The sequence below is a fragment of the Myotis brandtii genome, unplaced genomic scaffold (genome assembly GCF_000412655.1).
Source record: "Myotis brandtii unplaced genomic scaffold, ASM41265v1 scaffold571, whole genome shotgun sequence".
In the NCBI taxonomy this organism is placed as follows: domain Eukaryota; kingdom Metazoa; phylum Chordata; class Mammalia; order Chiroptera; family Vespertilionidae; genus Myotis; species Myotis brandtii.
Window position 1 is genome coordinate 597142 of NW_005370140.1, and position 18487 is coordinate 615628.

At 40.0% G+C, this 18487-nt stretch overlaps 1 protein-coding gene and 1 pseudogene across 1 annotated transcript in view; one reads left to right on the plus strand and one right to left on the minus strand.

Moving 5' to 3' along the window:
- The first annotated feature begins 455 nt into the window (after positions 1-455).
- Positions 456-10938, plus strand: LOC102252635 (annotated as a pseudogene).
- Positions 10939-10991: 53 nt separating this feature from the next.
- LOC102252936 (probable ATP-dependent RNA helicase DDX10) overlaps positions 10992-18487 on the minus strand; it is a 78037-nt gene continuing 70541 nt past the window's right edge. The window contains exons 5-6 of the mRNA XM_005878699.1: positions 13089-13225; positions 10992-10998 (exon numbers count right to left, since the gene is read on the minus strand). Of these exons, the coding sequence (XP_005878761.1) occupies positions 10992-10998; positions 13089-13225 (144 nt within the window). The remainder of the gene's footprint in view (positions 10999-13088; positions 13226-18487) is intronic.

An 18487-nucleotide genomic window follows, 5' to 3' on the forward strand; every position in this document is an offset into this window, starting at 1 on the left:
AAAAAAAAAAAAAACCAAACCCTTTTTTTTAATGATGTTTACTTTGAATTTATATTAGTTCACACAAACACTCCATCCATGCTTTTGTTCCGGCCCTCCGGTCCAGTTTAAGAACCCATTGTGGCCCTCGAGTCAAAAAGTTTGCCCACCCCTGTTCTAGTCTAATCTATCTTATCCATGGATCAGGTTTTCAGCCAAATGAAAACCAACTTGTCTTCAGGAAGTTTTCTGGAGCTACCTCTCCTAATGCTAGAGCAATTCCATATGACTTGACTGGAGTATTAGAACTGGGGAATCTGTTTGATCTGGGCAGTTCACACTGTCCCTCACTTGTATTGTGATCACAGACAAATTACTTTTATTTGAATAGAATAAGAAGGAGTTTGACTAGACAATCACTGTTAGTAGGCAAAAGACAAACCGATAAAGAAGCCCTTTAAATGGCTAAAGGAATAATGCCCTTGCTGATATTCTCTTCTACAAAAGAACTTTTCTTCAGCTTAAGGTAAGTTTACCAATTCCTTTTAATTTCCACGAATGCAGAGTTACTACTAGCTGTGCCTGGATTAAAACTATTTTAATTTTCATGTAATGCTTAAATATTTTGTCTAAACTCTTACCTTTTTAAAAAAGGTTTTTTCATGTTTATTTGTTTATTTTATTTAGAGAGAGGGAGGGAGGGAGGGAGAGGGAAGGAGGAATGGGAGAGGAGACGGGGGAGACAATCAGTTGCCTCTCGCACATGCCCCAGCCAGGGACTGAACCTGCAACCTGGGGACCTGGGTATATGCCCTGACTGGGAATTGAACCTATCACCTTTTGGTGTATGGGATGATGCTCCAAACAACCAAGCCACACCAGGCAGGGCTGAACGCTTATCTTTAAGTCAGAATGCTTTGGCATCTCAAGGTACTTCTATCTCCATGTACATCACCATTATAACATCTGAACTTGGCTTCCTCCAATTCTCCACCCATCTATTCTGTCATCTCCTGTATCATTTAATAAGCTATTACGACCAACTGCATAGCTGTTTATTACTATGTACCTTTTTTACTCTATAAATATTTTTTTATCAATCAATCAATTCAAATATTTCAGGGTCTTCTTTGTGCCTATGACATTAATGTTAGGAATAGGAGTAGAGGCTGGAGGAGCTGGAGGTGTTGGTACAAAAAGACTGAGTTTCTAGCTACAAAGCATTTACAGGCTAATTAAGAGGCTAACGCACATAAAGCTATTAAACAACCAATCACATTAACTAGGTGGTAGCAAGGAAATGTCAATCTGAGAGTAAGAAATGCCAGAGAATGAAATGAAATGTCTGCTATACACAGATTAAGGATGACCCAGAAACTATCATATAAAACGTTAGGAAAATTCCTTATGAATCAGATACAGAAGGGATACTTAAAAGGCTGGTTCTCTGTGTTAGAGGTGTTAGACAGATGTGCAAAGTATGGCTGCATGACAAACTGGAAGAACCGACTGATGTTCCCTACAGAGAGTGAACATACACAGACACATTTGGAAGTTAATGATATAAAGCCATATGTGTAAGTTAGATTACATCTATCAGAATGGAGATCCCTTAAACCAGTGGTCGGCAAACTGCGGCTCGCGAGCCACATGTGGCTCTTTGGCCCCTTGAGTGTGGCTCTTCCACAAAATACCATGTGCGGAGGCACATGTACAGTGCGATTGAAACTTCGTGGCCCATGCGCAGAAGTTAGTATTTTGTGGAAGAGCCACACTCAAGGGGCCAAAGAGCTGCAGTTTGCCGACCACTGCCTTAAACCATTCTCACAGAGAGACATTTATGTAAGCATAAAGGAGCAGCAAACTTAACCACAGTGTAGTTCAGGTTTCAACAGGTGCACTAAGGAACTTTCTGAAGCAAAGGATGTATGTTTACTCTTAAAAGTTAATTTCTAAAGATTAGGAATATGCTCTGGAACTAAATTATTTAAGCCCATGTCATACACTTAAACATTTTTTTGAAATACTAATCAAATTATTTTCATCTATGGTGCCTCCTGTGGTAGTAAAGCTAATTCTCACTCCCTTGTCAGCAAATACACTAGAATGCTATTATAGCCACTATCTAAGTGTCCAATAGCAAATGTCTTAAGTTTCTAGCATTACTTGGTAAGACTGCATTTTGGACAACATTTTCACTATTACCGAATAATTTAAATGAGCACAAGATTAAAATGAAGAGTAACTGAAGTTATCTCCCTACAGCATTTTCTTCTCAGGAGATAATCTTTTTAAGACCGTTTCTTAATGTTGTTCTTACTTAAAATCAGATTATAGCTCTCTGTAGCCTATTTCTCCAACTCTACCTGGGCTAGCATTTAGGGGTCCCATCAAGCTTTCTCTTCCCTTCAGTCACATTAACTTCATCTGTCATTAGAACCTACCTTCTGCCTAAATAGACACATTGGTTTAGAATGCCCATGAGTTCCATGTCCTCAACTTTTAAATCAATAGACTCTCAATGTAATCTAATACATAGTATTCTGAAAACAAATGCTGAACAAGCCACACTATTATTCAAATCATCACATTTCATCTATTTTAGACAGGTAGCAAATAAGTCCACATTACAAATGAACAGGAAAAAAAAGAATAGAGGAAGAAAAAGAAAATACAACTTTTATAACACCCTTACATTTGTTGACAGGGATTAAAGAAACAGTAAGAGAGCCCTTAAAATGACGAGAAGAGCATGAGACATTTGTTTCTACATCTTTTGAATTAAACGGAGAAGACTCATATACTTAAGGCCACCAATGGTAGAAACATACCTAATATTATTTTCCATTTCTTCACTATCTGATTCTTCAGAGCTTCTGTACTTATCTGGATCTGGAAGTGTGCTTGGATCAAATCCATCATTGTCATCATCACTCCAATCCAGAAAGGCTTCTTCTTCATCTTTGGCCTAAGAAAAAACACAAGGGAAACTGTGGTGTAAGAATCAGCTAATAAATACTCAGGTCTTATTTCTAGACACAACTAAATACTCCTCTAACTAAGATCCTTAAATTAGAAGCCTTCTATTCTGGTGAAAGCCTCTATATGATTTTCAGAACCATAATCATTGGCAAAGAGAAAGAAAATGAGTCATTTCAAAAATAAAATATGGTTATGAAAGTAAATCATTATTAAGTCTCTCAAATGTAATATGGGGGAAAACTGTCAGTTCTGTTACTTCCATATAATACACCTATCAAAGAATCCTATCTAACAAAAGAGTAATATGTAAATTAACCGTCACTCCGCGACAAAGATGGCGGAGTCCATAGTGGCCAGGGCAAGACGCTGGCAGTGTTGCCCCGGCAACGTGAGGCCAGCTTCCGTGCCCTGGCCACACGGTAAGAGGGGAAGAGCTTCTGGCCAGAGGCCTAGGTGCGGGACGCTGGGCTTGCCTCACCCCCGGCGACACGAGCCCAGCGTCTGCGCTCTGGCCGCGTGGTGGGAGGCAAGGGGCCTGGGGCTGGAGCGAGGGACGCTGAGCTCGTGGCGACCTGAGCCCTGTGTCCCCGCCCCGGCTGCACAGTAAGAGGGGAGGGGCCTTGGGCCGCAGCAAGGGATGCTGGGCTCATAGCAACGGGAGCCCAGCGTCTCTGCCCTGGCCACGAGGCGGGAGGGGTGGGGCCTCGGGCCACAAGAGGAAGCCGAGAGCATGGGGAGCACGAGGAATGCTGGGAATCGTAGCTCTGGTGGCGGACGCCTTGCGTGATCTCCTAGACCAGCAGTTCCCAACCTGTGGGTCGCGACCCCTTTGGGGGTCGAACGACCCTTTCACAGGGGTTGCCTAAGACCATCGGAAAACACATATATAATTACAGAAATAAATATTTCACAATATATAATTACATATTGTTTTTGTGATTAATCACTATGCTTTAATTATGTTCAATTTATAACAATGAAAATACATCCTGCATATCAGATATTTACATTACGATTCATAACAGTAGCAAAATTACAGTTATGAAGTAGCAACGAAAATAATTTTATGGTTGGGGGTCACCACAAAATGAGGAACTGTATTAAAGGGTCGCAGCATTAAGAAGGTTGAGAACCACTGCAAAAATAATGTAATCCTCCCCCAAATTATATGCAATTATTAATTCCATGACCTGTACAAAGTAAACAATAAAACATTTAGAAAAATGAGCATAGAGAAAAATACTGCTTAAATCAGTCATGAAAGAACTATCCATGAAGGAACATATTTGCAATTTAATTAAAATTTAAAAGTTCTTCACATGAAAAGCAACATTTGAATTTTGAAAAAATAAAGGTGTGTTAGAAAATATTTGCAAGACATATAAACAAGAAATATTTAAAATGTAGAATATATTTTTTCTAAATTTAAAAATATATTCAAAAGTCTTTTCAATGAGATGCCTCATCTCAGCTCCTACCTGGGCTGATGATCATGTGTTTTCGCCTTTAACAGTCTCTGGTGGCTCTGCTTCTTTCTGTCGTGGTGTAATTGGCACAGGTGGTTTGAATGGTAGGGAGGATACAGAGAGACCCAGGAAACCTAGAAATGCACCTGTACAACAACTTGTATGCCGTGGTCAGAGTTGAGTCTCACACTAAGCCAGCCTGAAGGTTGATCCCACACATGAATGGGCCAAGAGCAATCATGGCCCAATTACAACAGGAGGGCTCACATAAACCACACAAGGGACATTCCTAGAGCATCCAACTCAGGAGATCAAAGAGACTGTGCCAAAGTGTCCCACAGGGCATTTATTACATAAGGCCATCTCATGAAGACTGGAAGGCAGCTAAAATGGGAGATAAACAACCCCAAATGAAGGAAAAGGAGAAAATCTCCAGAAAAAAAGCTAAATGAAATGGAGGCAAGCAATTTATCAATATAGAGTTCAAAGTAATGGTTATAAAGATGCTTATGGAATTTAGTGAAAATTACAATGAATTTAGTGGAAACTACAACAATATGAAAAATGAAATAGAAACTATGAACAAGAATCAATGGGAAATGAAGAATACAATATCGACATCAAGAATACACTGGAAGGAATTAAAAGTAGATTGAATGTTGCAGAGGATCAAATCAGTGACTTGAAAGACAAAGTAGAAAAAACACCCAATTCAAGCAACAAACAGAAAAAAAAATCATTAAAAGCAGAAGGATAGTTAAAGGGAACTTTGGGACAAAATGAAATGTAACAACCCGCATCATAGGGGTACCATAAGGAGAAGAGAGTGAGCAAGGAATAGAGAACCTATTTAAAGAAATAATAAAAGAAGACTTCCCTAACCTGGTGGAGGAAAAGCTCACAAAAGTTGAGGAAACACAGAGTCCAAATCAAGATGACTCCAAATCAAGATGAGTCCAAATAAAAGAGACACACACCAACACACATAACTAAAATGACAAATGTTAACTAAAAAAGATATAAGCTTAAAGGCAGCAAAAGAGAAGAGAAAGTTACCTACAAGGGAGTTCCCATTAGACTGTCAGCAGACTTCTCAACAGAAACACTTCAGGCCAGAAAGGATTGGCATTAAATATTCAAAGTAATGAAAAGCAAGGACCTGAATCCAAGACTACTCTATCCAGCAAAGCTATCATTTAAAACTGAAGGTGAAATAATGAGCTTCCCAGACAAAAAAACAAAAACAAAAACAAAACAAAAAAAAAACAAAAAAAAAACTAAAGGAGTACATTACCACCAAACAAGCATTGCAAGAAATGTTAAAGGGACTGATTAAAGAAGAAGAAATCAAGAGAGAGGAACATCGGTATAAAGAAAAAATGGCAATAAATAAATACCTATCAATAATAACCTTAAATATAAATGGATTAAATTCTCCAATCAAAAGATAGGGTAGTAGAATAGATAAGAAAACATAACCCAAATATATGCTGTCCACAAGAGACCAATTTTGAAACAAAAGATATATACAGACTGAAAGTGAAGGGCTGGAACACTATATTACATGCAGATGGAAACAAAAAGAATACTGGGGTAGCAATACTCATAACTGACAAAACAGACTTCAAAAAAAAGGCCATAAAAGAGACAAAGGAAGTCACTACATAATACTAAAGGGATTGATACAACAAGAAAATATAACCCTGTAAACATCTATATACCCCATATTGGAGCACCTAAAAGTATCTTATATAATAAACCCTAATATGCAAATTGACCAAACGGTGGAACAACAGTTGCTATGCTGCACACTGACCCCAGGGGCCAGACACTTAATGCAGGAGCTGCCCCCTTGTGGTCAGTGCACTCCCACAGGGGGAGCGCCACTCAGCTGGCAGGCGCAGTGGTGGTGGCAGGAACCTCTCCCGCCTCCACAGAAGCACTAAGGACCCCTCGAGGGTGCAGGCCAGGCCGAGCCCTCCACCCCCCTGCCCCAGTGCACAAATGTCATGCACTGGGCCTCTAGTATATAATATAAAATCTTGGTGGATCATAAGGGAGAAGTTGACATTAATACAGTCTTAGTAGGGGACTTTAACATCACACTGACACCACTGGATAGATCTTCCAAACAAAAAATTAAGAAGGAAACAGACCTTAAGTGACACACTAGACCAGTGGTCGGCAAACTCATTAGTCAACAGAGCCAAATATCAACAGTACTTCTTCAAAATAGACTCGCCCAGGCCGAAAACCGACTTCTGCGAATGGGCCACGAAGTTTCAATCGCACTGTACGTGCGCACCTGCACATGATATTTTGTGGAAGAGCCACACTCAAGGGGCCAAAGAGCCACATGTGGCTCGCGAGCCACAGTTTGCTGACCACGGCACTAGACCAGATGGATTTAATTGATATTTACAGAAAATTTCATCCCAAAGCAGCAGAATATTCATTTCTCTCAAGTGCATATGGAACATTCTCAAAGATAGGCCACATGTTAGGACACAAAATAAGTCTTAACAAATTCAAGAAGATTGAAATCATATCAAGCATCTTCTCAGATTATAATGGTGTGAAACTAGAAATCAACTACAATAAAAACACTAAAAAACATTCAAACACGAGGCTAAGTAGCATGTTATTAAACAATGAATGGGTTACCACTGAGATCAAGGAAGAAATAAAAAATTTCATGAAAATGAACACACAACTCATAATCTATGTGACACAGCGAAAGCAGTTCTGAGAGGGAAGTTTATAGCATTACAGGCCTACCTCAAGAAACAACAAAAAGTTCAAATAAATAATCTAGAGTCTTATGTGCAGTGGTCTGGGCTGCCATTGCCACGATGGACAAAACTACCAACTTTTGGGGTCTGGGAGCCCAGCCGATCCGGTGCGGAGCTTCAATCGCTGGAAGAAGAAACACAGTCATAAGCAGAGTCAAAAGAAGCAGTTGAGGAAGCAGCTGGAGAAGCCCGAGTGGCAGGTCGAGCGCGAGGTTATCAGACGCCTCATGCTGAACTACGGGAAGATAAATGTAAATGAAATTACAAGATTTTCAGATCTCCCCTTGTCTAAAAAAACATCGAAAGGTTTGCAAGAAGTTGAGTACCGTTTGGTAACCGAGATACAGACACAGACCATCGGGTTGGCTTTGCAAGGTAAAGATGTCCTTGGAGCTGCCAAAACTGGATCTGGCAAGACTTGGCTTTCCTTGTTCCAGTGCTGGAAGCCTTATATGGTCTACAGTGGACCTCACAGATGGTCTGGGGGTTCAGATTATATCACCTACGAGAGAGCTAGCTTATCAGACCTTTGAGGTTCTCTGAAAAGTAGGAAAGAATCATCACTTTTCTGCTGGTCTCATCATTGGTGGGAAGGATCTGAAACATGAAGCTGAGAGGATCAATAACATAAATATACTGGTTTGCACACCAGACCGGCTTCTTCAACACCTGGATGAAACAATATGTTTTCATACTACTAATCTCCAAATGTTAGTTCTTGATGAAGCAGATAGAATCTTGGATATGGGCTTTGCTGATACCATCAATGCTATTATTGAGAATGTTCCCAAGAAACGTCAGACCTTGCTTTTCTCAGCAACACAAACCAAATCTGTAAAGGACCTTGCACATTTAATTTTGAAAAACCCTGAATATGTCTGGGTTCATGAGGAAGCAAAATACAGCACCCCTACCACTTTGGAGCAGAACTACATAGTTTGTCAGTTGCAGCCAAAAATAAGTGTACTCTATTCATTCTCGAGAAGCCACCTGAAGAAGAAAAGTATTATATTTTTCTCCAGTTGTAGAGGTTCAGTATCCATAGCGAGTGTCTTGCCAGCTATGTTCTGGTATTTCTATCCTTGCTCTGCATGGTCAACAGCAGCAGATGAGAAGAATGGAAATCTATAATGAATTTGTTCACAAGAGAGCTGCAGTACTCTTTGCTACTGATGTTGTAGCCAAGGGACTGGATTTCCCAGCTGTGAATTGGGTTCTTCAGTTTGATTGTCCTGAAGATGCCAACACATGTATTCACCGTGCAGGTAGAACTGCCAGGTATAAAGAGGATGGGGAAGCTTTACTAATTTTGCTGCCCTCAGAAGAGAAAGGGATGGTGCAGCAGCTCCTCCAGAGGAAAGTGCCTGTGAAGGAAATCAAGTAAGACAACTGGTGTGATGATGGGATTGTCAGGGTAACGAAGGCATGACATTATTATGCTTACTTATGTGTGCCCAATTCCCTCCTCCTTCTAATCTATTCTGCTGTTTGGTTTGTGACTTCTTTGTTTTTAACTTTTACAGAAGACTGTTAGTGGAGAAAATAAGATGAAAAATAGAACTTGTTAGCTTCAGGAGACATTGATGGTTGAAAGGATTAAGTCTCTTGGATGCCATTTTTTAAGGTTGTTTGTCTATTTCAGAGGATTCTATTTCCCTATCATTGAAGATATTTATATTGAGTGTTAGCAGAACTGAACAGAAGCTCACTTGTATTGGAGTCCTTGAAACACCTTAGCGTTTATTTGGAGGAAAACAGTTGGGAAGGTTGTTTAATTGGGGGCAGGAGTGGGAAGGAGGTTAGATGAAATAAGATTGGCTGATTTGGTAATTGTTGAATCTGAGTAAAAGTTGTCTACCTTTGTGTATTTTGAAATTTTCTATAATTAAAAAACAAACTAAGTAAAACCACCTCATCTATTACCATCTGTCACCACCTCAGACTTGCAGGAACAAAGTGATTCAGTCTAAAAATCAAGAAAGCAAGTGGGATTTCTTTTGTGAAACCCATACTCTTATAAGAATTTCATTTATTCCTGTAGCCTACCTGGGCAGAGTTAAGTAACAATTCTTTTATATTGTGCCTAATATCCAGATATGGAAAACGATAATATCCTTTGTTGACTTGTTTATTTGAATTTGGTTTTGTGATATTTGACTGAAAATGGAAATACACAAATGACATTAGATTTCATTTATTCCATTACAGTGATGATCCATCATCTCCCATAAAAGGCTACTTTCTAACTTTATAGAATTAAGTTACCAATGCTCATTGTACTGTTAACCTTAGTGTCTTTCACTTACTCAGCATGTGATGTTTAGAGATCTTTAATCTTTCATTTCTTTTTCCTGCATTATTAATATGCAAGAGAGTCAAATTTCTGTCTAGTAATTTCAGTCTAATCTGGCTCATAAATGAGAAATAATGTTATAAATTTAAAAGTACTGAGGAAAACAGGAAAATGCTGTGTACTATTTTTAATTTCCAAAATTGAGATGTCTTAGTTTAACCTTTATGTTTTTGTTATAAAGAATCAATCCAGAAAAACTTATTGATGTCCAGAAAAAACTAGAATCATTTTTAGCTCAAGATCAAGATTTAAAAGAAAGAGCTCAAAGGTGTTTTGTTTCCTATATACGTTCAGTATATCTGATGAGGGATAAAGAAATATTTGATGTGAGCAAGTTACCTATACCTGAATATGCCCTGTCTCTTGGTCTTGCTGTGGCACCATGGGTAAGATTTCTTAAGAAAATGCAGAAACAACAAACCAAAGAATTGATAGTGAGCCAAGATAAAAAAGTAAGTGAGGCAAGGGCCCCCTCCCTCACCAATGATGAAGAGGAAGAATTTAGAGCCTACTTCAGTGAGAAAATGTCCATCCTTCAGAAAGGTGGGAAAAGACCAGAAGGGACAGAAGATGGACTGGCTAATGGCATTAGTGATGAAGAGGAAGAAGAAAAGGAAGGTGAAGAAGAAGTGGAAGAGAAACTGGGAAAAGCAAATGGGTATCAGCCTCATTCTGGCCTTAGCACTGATGAGTCACAGAAGCAGAACGAAGCTCCCATGCAGTTCTTGGACAGAGATGATGATAATGAGGAGGAAGAAGATGAACTTGGCACTGATTTCTTTAAGGTGAAGCAACACAATGTGTTTGGGTTAGACCTTAAAGAGAATAAAGCATTACAGAAGAAAGAATCTTCTAAATCCAGTGTCAAGAAAAAAAGTGACCAAAGTCGCAGAAGCAAAAAAAGTAATAAAGAGAAATTTTAAAGTGAGTAAGAAAATAACGTTTACTGATGAAGGGGAGTTGGTTCAGCAGTCACCACAGATTCAGAAATCTGTCATGAAGGATACTGAGGAAGAGGATGACACTGGTGGTATCAATTTGGATAAAGCAAAGGAAAGGCTTCAAGAAGAGGACAAATTTGACAAAGAAGAATATAGAAAGAAAATTAAGCAAAGCATCAGGAGAAAAGATTGAAAGAAAGGGAAGCCAGAAGAGGCAAGCAAAGGCCAAAGATGATGAAGAAGCCTTTCTGGATTGGAGTGATGATGACGATGATGGATTTGATCCAAGCACACTTCCAGATCCAGATAAGTACAGAAGCTCTGAAGAATCAGATAGTGAAGAAATGGAAAATAATATTAGGTATGTTTCTACCATTGGTGGCCTTAAGTATATGAGTCTTCTCCGTTTAATTCAAAAGATGTAGAAACAAATGTCTCATGCTCTTCTCGTCATTTTAAGGGCTCTCTTACTGTTTCTTTAATCCCTGTTAACAAATGTAAGGGTGTTATAAAAGTTGTATTTTCTTTTTCTTCCTCTATTCTTTTTTTTCCTGTTCATTTGTAATGTGGACTTATTTGCTACCTGTCTAAAATAGATGAAATGTGATGATTTGAATAATAGTGTGGCTTGTTCAGCATTTGTTTTCAGAATACTATGTATTAGATTACATTGAGAGTCTATTGATTTAAAAGTTGAGGACATGGAACTCATGGGCATTCTAAACCAATGTGTCTATTTAGGCAGAAGGTAGGTTCTAATGACAGATGAAGTTAATGTGACTGAAGGGAAGAGAAAGCTTGATGGGACCCCTAAATGCTAGCCCAGGTAGAGTTGGAGAAATAGGCTACAGAGAGCTATAATCTGGTTTTAAGTAAGAACAACATTAAGAAACGGTCTTAAAAAGATTATCTCCCGAGAAGAAAATGCTGTAGGGAGATAACTTCAGTTACTCTTCATTTTAATCTTGTGCTCATTTAAATTATTCGGTAATAGTGAAAATGTTGTCCAAAATGCAGTCTTACCAAGTAATGCTAGAAACTTAAGACATTTGCTATTGGACACTTAGATAGTGGCTATAATAGCATTCTAGTGTATTTGCTGACAAGGGAGTGAGAATTAGCTTTACTACCACAGGAGGCACCATAGATGAAAATAATTTGATTAGTATTTCAAAAAAATGTTTAAGTGTATGACATGGGCTTAAATAATTTAGTTCCAGAGCATATTCCTAATCTTTAGAAATTAACTTTTAAGAGTAAACATACATCCTTTGCTTCAGAAAGTTCCTTAGTGCACCTGTTGAAACCTGAACTACACTGTGGTTAAGTTTGCTGCTCCTTTATGCTTACATAAATGTCTCTCTGTGAGAATGGTTTAAGGCAGTGGTCGGCAAACTGCAGCTCTTTGGCCCCTTGAGTGTGGCTCTTCCACAAAATACCATGTGCGGAGGCACATGTACAGTGCGATTGAAACTTCGTGGCCCATGCGCAGAAGTTAGTATTTTGTGGAAGAGCCACACTCAAGGGGCCAAAGAGCTGCAGTTTGCCGACCACTGCCTTAAACCATTCTCACAGAGAGACATTTATGTAAGCATAAAGGAGCAGCAAACTTAACCACAGTGTAGTTCAGGTTTCAACAGGTGCACTAAGGAACTTTCTGAAGCAAAGGATGTATGTTTACTCTTAAAAGTTAATTTCTAAAGATTAGGAATATGCTCTGGAACTAAATTATTTAAGCCCATGTCATACATTTAAACATTTTTTGAAATACTAATCAAATTATTTTCATCTATGGTGCCTCCTGTGGTAGTAAAGCTAATTCTCACTCCCTTGTCAGCAAATACACTAGAATGCTATTATAGCCACTATCTAAGTGTCCAATAGCAAATGTCTTAAGTTTCTAGCATTACTTGGTAAGACTGCATTTTGGACAACATTTTCACTATTACCGAATAATTTAAATGAGCACAAGATTAAAATGAAGAGTAACTGAAGTTATCTCCCTACAGCATTTTCTTCTCGGGAGATAATCTTTTTAAGACCGTTTCTTAATGTTGTTCTTACTTAAAACCAGATTATAGCTCTCTGTAGCCTATTTCTCCAACTCTACCTGGGCTAGCATTTAGGGGTCCCATCAAGCTTTCTCTTCCCTTCAGTCACATTAACTTCATCTGTCATTAGAACCTACCTTCTGCCTAAATAGACACATTGGTTTAGAATGCCCATGAGTTCCATGTCCTCAACTTTTAAATCAATAGACTCTCAATGTAATCTAATACATAGTATTCTGAAAACAAATGCTGAACAAGCCACACTATTATTCAAATCATCACATTTCATCTATTTTAGACAGGTAGCAAATAAGTCCACATTACAAATGAACAGGAAAAAAAAGAATAGAGGAAGAAAAAGAAAATACAACTTTTATAACACCCTTACATTTGTTGACAGGGATTAAAGAAACAGTAAGAGAGCCCTTAAAATGACGAGAAGAGCATGAGACATTTGTTTCTACATCTTTTGAATTAAACGGAGAAGACTCATATACTTAAGGCCACCAATGGTAGAAACATACCTAATATTATTTTCCATTTCTTCACTATCTGATTCTTCAGAGCTTCTGTACTTATCTGGATCTGGAAGTGTGCTTGGATCAAATCCATCATCGTCATCATCACTCCAATCCAGAAAGGCTTCTTCTTCATCTTTGGCCTAAGAAAAAACACAAGGGAAATTGTGGTGTAAGAATCAGCTAATAAATACTCAGGTCTTATTTCTAGACACAACTAAATACTCCTCTAACTAAGATCCTTAAATTAGAAGCCTTCTATTCTGGTGAAAGCCTCTATATGATTTTCAGAACCATAATCATTGGCAAAGAGAAAGAAAATGAGTCATTTCAAAAATAAAATATGGTTATGAAAGTAAATCATTATTAAGTCTCTCAAATGTAATATGGGGGAAAACTGTCAGTTCTGTTACTTCCATATAATACACCTATCAAAGAATCCTATCTAACAAAAGAGTAATATGTAAATTAACCGTCACTCCGCGACAAAGATGGCGGAGTCCATAGTGGCCAGGGCAAGACGCTGGCAGTGTTGCCCCGGCAACGTGAGGCCAGCTTCCGTGCCCTGGCCACACGGTAAGAGGGGAAGAGCTTCTGGCCAGAGGCCTAGGTGCGGGACGCTGGGCTTGCCTCACCCCCGGCGACACGAGCCCAGCGTCTGCGCTCTGGCCGCGTGGTGGGAGGCAAGGGGCCTGGGGCTGGAGCGAGGGACGCTGAGCTCGTGGCGACCTGAGCCCTGTGTCCCCGCCCCGGCTGCACAGTAAGAGGGGAGGGGCCTTGGGCCGCAGCAAGGGACGCTGGGCTCATAGCAACGGGAGCCCAGCGTCTCTGCCCTGGCCACGAGGCGGGAGGGGTGGGGCCTCGGGCCACAAGAGGAAGCCGAGAGCATGGGGAGCACGAGGAATGCTGGGAATCGTAGCTCTGGTGGCGGACGCCTTGCGTGATCTCCTAGACCAGCAGTTCCCAACCTGTGGGTCGCGACCCCTTTGGGGGTCGAACGACCCTTTCACAGGGGTTGCCTAAGACCATCGGAAAACACGTATAATTACATATTGTTTTTGTGATTAATCACTATGCTTTAATTATGTTCAATTTGTAACAATGAAATTGGGGGTCACCACAACATGAGGAACTGTATTAAAGGGTCGTGGCATTAGGAAGGTTGAGAACCACTGATGTAGGGGATCTCATTTTAGTTACCTTTTGATGCATGGCCTTCTAATTTACCTCTGTCTCTAGCACTTGAGGCAGCCCTTAAATTAGAAAACTAAGGTCTCTAGATTTTGTCCCCCCACCCCCATATCACACAAAAGTTGGTTTTCCCCACTCTTAGTTCCCACAGTCTCTTGTTCTTAGTCACTATGAATTTTTTCTTCTCATTTCAACAATGGTTAAATAAATCTATCTAGCAAGGTAGCAAGCTATTTATATATTTACTAGAGTCCCAGTGCATGGATTCATGCACATTAAAAGGAAATTAATTAGAAGAAATATTTTAGAGGCTGGGAAGGACCTTGGGAGATTGGCTGGCCGGGGAGGGACCAAGGGAAGTTGGCTCCAGGGCCAGGGAGGGACCACAAGAGGGCTCCAGGTCATGTCCAGCCCATCTCGCCCAATCCTGATCGATCGGGGCCAATGAGGAACCGTGGGAGGGCTCCAGGGTGTGTCTAGCCCCGACTTGCCCAGTCCAGATTGGCTGGACCCCAGCAGCAAGCTAACTTACTGGTCGGAGAGTCTGCTCCCTGGTGGTCAGTGTGTGTTATAGCAACTGGTCAAACAGTCAAACGAATGGTCGGACACTTAGCATTTTATTAATTTAGGAGGATTTTTATCTGACATTTTAGTTGTTTCATTTGAGAGGGTTTTTCAGAGTACCTATTTGGTATTCCACCATAATGCTAGGAACCAAAGTCATAGTTAACTCTTTACAGGGAAGCCTTGGATGATTTTACAAAGAATATAATAGTTTAAATGAGTATTAAAGTACTGTTAGGTGGCAAATTGAGGTAGAGTAGGAAAAACACATTACAAAAGCAGCAAATTAAAGAAACAGAGTTAAGATTGAAATGATTGGTTCCCCCGCTCCGTGCACGAATTTTGTGCACCAGGCCTCTAGTCCTATATAATAAAAGGGTAATATGCAAATCGACCGAAGAGCAGAATGACTGGTCTTCATGAAGTGCACTGACAACCAGGGGGCAGACACTCAATGCAGGAGCTGCACCCTGGTGGTCAGTACGCTCCCACAGAAGCCCTGAGCTGGGCTCACGGCTGGCGAGTGCAGCGGCGGTGGCGGAAGCCTCTCCCGCCTCTACGGCAGTTCTAAGGATGTCTGACTGACGGCTTAGGCCCACTCCCCTAAGCCAGCAGTCAGACATCCCCCGAGGGCTCCAGGACTGCAAGAGGGCACCGGCTGGGCTGAGGGACCCTCCAACCCCCACCAAATGCATAAATGTCGTGCACCGGGCCTCTAGTAAAGTATAAAATAAAGTTGTCAGTGCTCCTGTCCACACATGTGTAAATGTTAAAACTACCCAAATTATTAGGTGAAAATATAAAAGGCCAGGAGTGAGAGTACAGAGACCCTTTTGCCTGATGATTTTGATAATTTTATAACCACAATAATCTAAGTTTTAAAATAATCAGATGAGTACAAACTCATTAACAGTACGGGTTCTTCTAAATTCAAGTGTAAGTATAAAGTCAATGAGAACAATGGGAAAAGGAAAGAAATAGCAAGAGATAAGAAAAGCACTAACATGGATGAACTTGGGAACTATCCAGTTTTGTATAAGTAAGTAGGTAGGTGGGCCATTTTGCTTTTGTTTTATGGTAGTTTATTTTTGTCAAAGAATAAAGGATACAATGTCAAAATAAACTTACTACACATCCTATTTAATAAATAGCTAATATGCAAATGGTCATCATGCCGTCGTACCCTCACGCCAGGCCAGGGGACCTGAGGCTGCACTCCCCGCCTGGCAGGGCTTGACAGGGGACCTGAGGCTGTGCCCCCGCCCTGTGGGGCTTGACGGGGGTGGGGCCGACTGGGTGCGATTTCGAGGCACACACAGGAGGGCGGGACTTGACTCTGGGTCCCGCGGCGCACCCCAGACTCTGACAGGAAAGAGATTTTCATATACATTTTACTAATTTTCTTTCCTCTCTGACACTTCTATTATAGAGAAAGGGCAAATAGCAATATTAAAATATTTCCTCTAATTCATTCCCTTTTAATGTGCACGAATTTTGTGTACTGGGCCACTAGTTTATGTAATAAACATCTCACTAATTTTCTTCATCTCTGACACTTCTATTATAGAGAAAGGGCAAATAGCAATATTAAAATATTTCCTCTAATTCATTCCCTTTTAATGTGCACGAATTTTGTGTACTGGGCCACTAGTTTATGTAATAAACATCTCTTATAACAAATTTATTTCTGGCATACTGGTTTTGTTACCTAGTAGATAAGAAATACAAATAAGCATTTCTACATGCATTTAAAAGATTATAATTTCTCTCAGCTGCCATTTTTATAATTCTTCACACCACATGAGACAAACTTCAGTGATTCTTTATTTTCAAGTATTCTTTCACAGAAACTAAAAAACTCAGACTAGCACAGCAATGGAGCAGGCAGGCCACTACAGAAGTCCTCTAACACTTTGAACAGCTCTCCTTTGGTAAGTCTACACATAACAAAAGAAAGAAGATGTAAAGAAAATAAGGATTAGTCACCAGTGCTTAAGTTCATTATTGCTTTTTGGTGAAGCTTCCTGCTAAAAATAAAGGGTCTGGAGACAAATATCGGAGGGGACAAGGTTGCCACCAGGAGCAGTAAGCAGCACACCTAACAGCAGTCTACATGGTCTACTTGGATATAATCAAGCATGTCAATAAAAACTGAATGTCATCATATACTCAGGAACCCTAATCTCCTGGGCTACTAGATACTTCTAATTTTCCAGCCTGATTCTCTCAGAGGAATGTGCTGTCTGAAGGTAGAGACCGAGAACGATTCTCAAGATGTTTGGTCTCAGGTAACCTTTATACTTAAAAAGTACAAACTCACTAGAGTAGGTAAGAGGAAACCATTAAAGAGTAAATTTGCACCTCAGAGATGCTGGCAGCAATGGGACGAGGGTTAAAGGAAACAAGATTTGAAGGTAGTATTATTAAAAAACACAATAATCCAGGTGAGCAGGGGATTCAATAAAGACTTTGGCAGTGGAGATAGAGGTTGGGGGCATGCATGAAAGATGTTAAGGAAGGAGAACCAACTAGACTGTGGACCAATATATTATGGGTACATAATATATTCCAGAGAATCAATATGCACAGAAGCATAACTGTGCATGTTAAATATGGTCTAAGAAAGCAGTTTAGTAAATACTGTGAAGATGCCTTAGGAAAAATGCCTTTATTCAGCTATTATAAGTGCCGGACACACTACTAGGTTCTGGAGGTGCAGCCATGAATAAGACACAGTCCTGCCCTGATGATAAACTGTTCTGAGATAGTTACCCACACAAACACTAACATGAAATCCATGTTTTGCTAATTCTGATGAACAGCCAAATGAGAGTGAACTGACTCCACTGGCCCTGCTCAATGCCCAGCATCTGCTAGAATAGTCTTCCACTTGTAGACCCCTAACATGTAGCTGATATGAACCCTCCCCTCCAGTATGCCTCTTTCTCTCGGGTACTTGGCACTGCTGGGTTGGAAGGGACAACCACTTCTCTCCAACTAATCATTCTCCCATCTCTCTCCACCCTCCCAGCTTAAAACAAAACAAGAACCAAGAACCCCTGCTTTCACATTCACAGTCCTCTTGAAGCCCTGAGGAGGTTGGGAGGAAGTAGGTCACACACAAAAGAGATCAGGGTCACCTCTATGAACTGGTTGTTCCTGAAACATAGTTTCCGAACTTCTGAGGAAAATACTTCACCTAAAATAGGAATGATTTTTCCTAAAATAGTTATTTGGAAGATTCAATTACAAGTAGGGCAGATGAAAATATCTGGAAAAGAAATGTAACCTAGCTAGTTTTTACTTTGTTTTCAGTTCTGATGACCGAAGAAACAGATGAGAGGTAGCATTCATTCTCCTATAACAAATTTACAAAGTGCTCTGACACACATTATCTTCTTACTTGATCTTCAAATCCTATAAAGTAGGAAGAAAAAGGATTCTTGCCCATCTTCAAAATTGAGAAACTGAGTTAGATGACTACATAACTTAACCAAGGTCATGCAAACCTGGGCATACGCCCGGTCTTCTACATCACCCTGAATCTCAACTTTGATCATTAAAGCTTTGAATTTGCTGCTTATACTATTCTTCATATCAAGCATATTTATAAATTTCATGAAACACATTCTGGTGCTTTCTATGTCAAC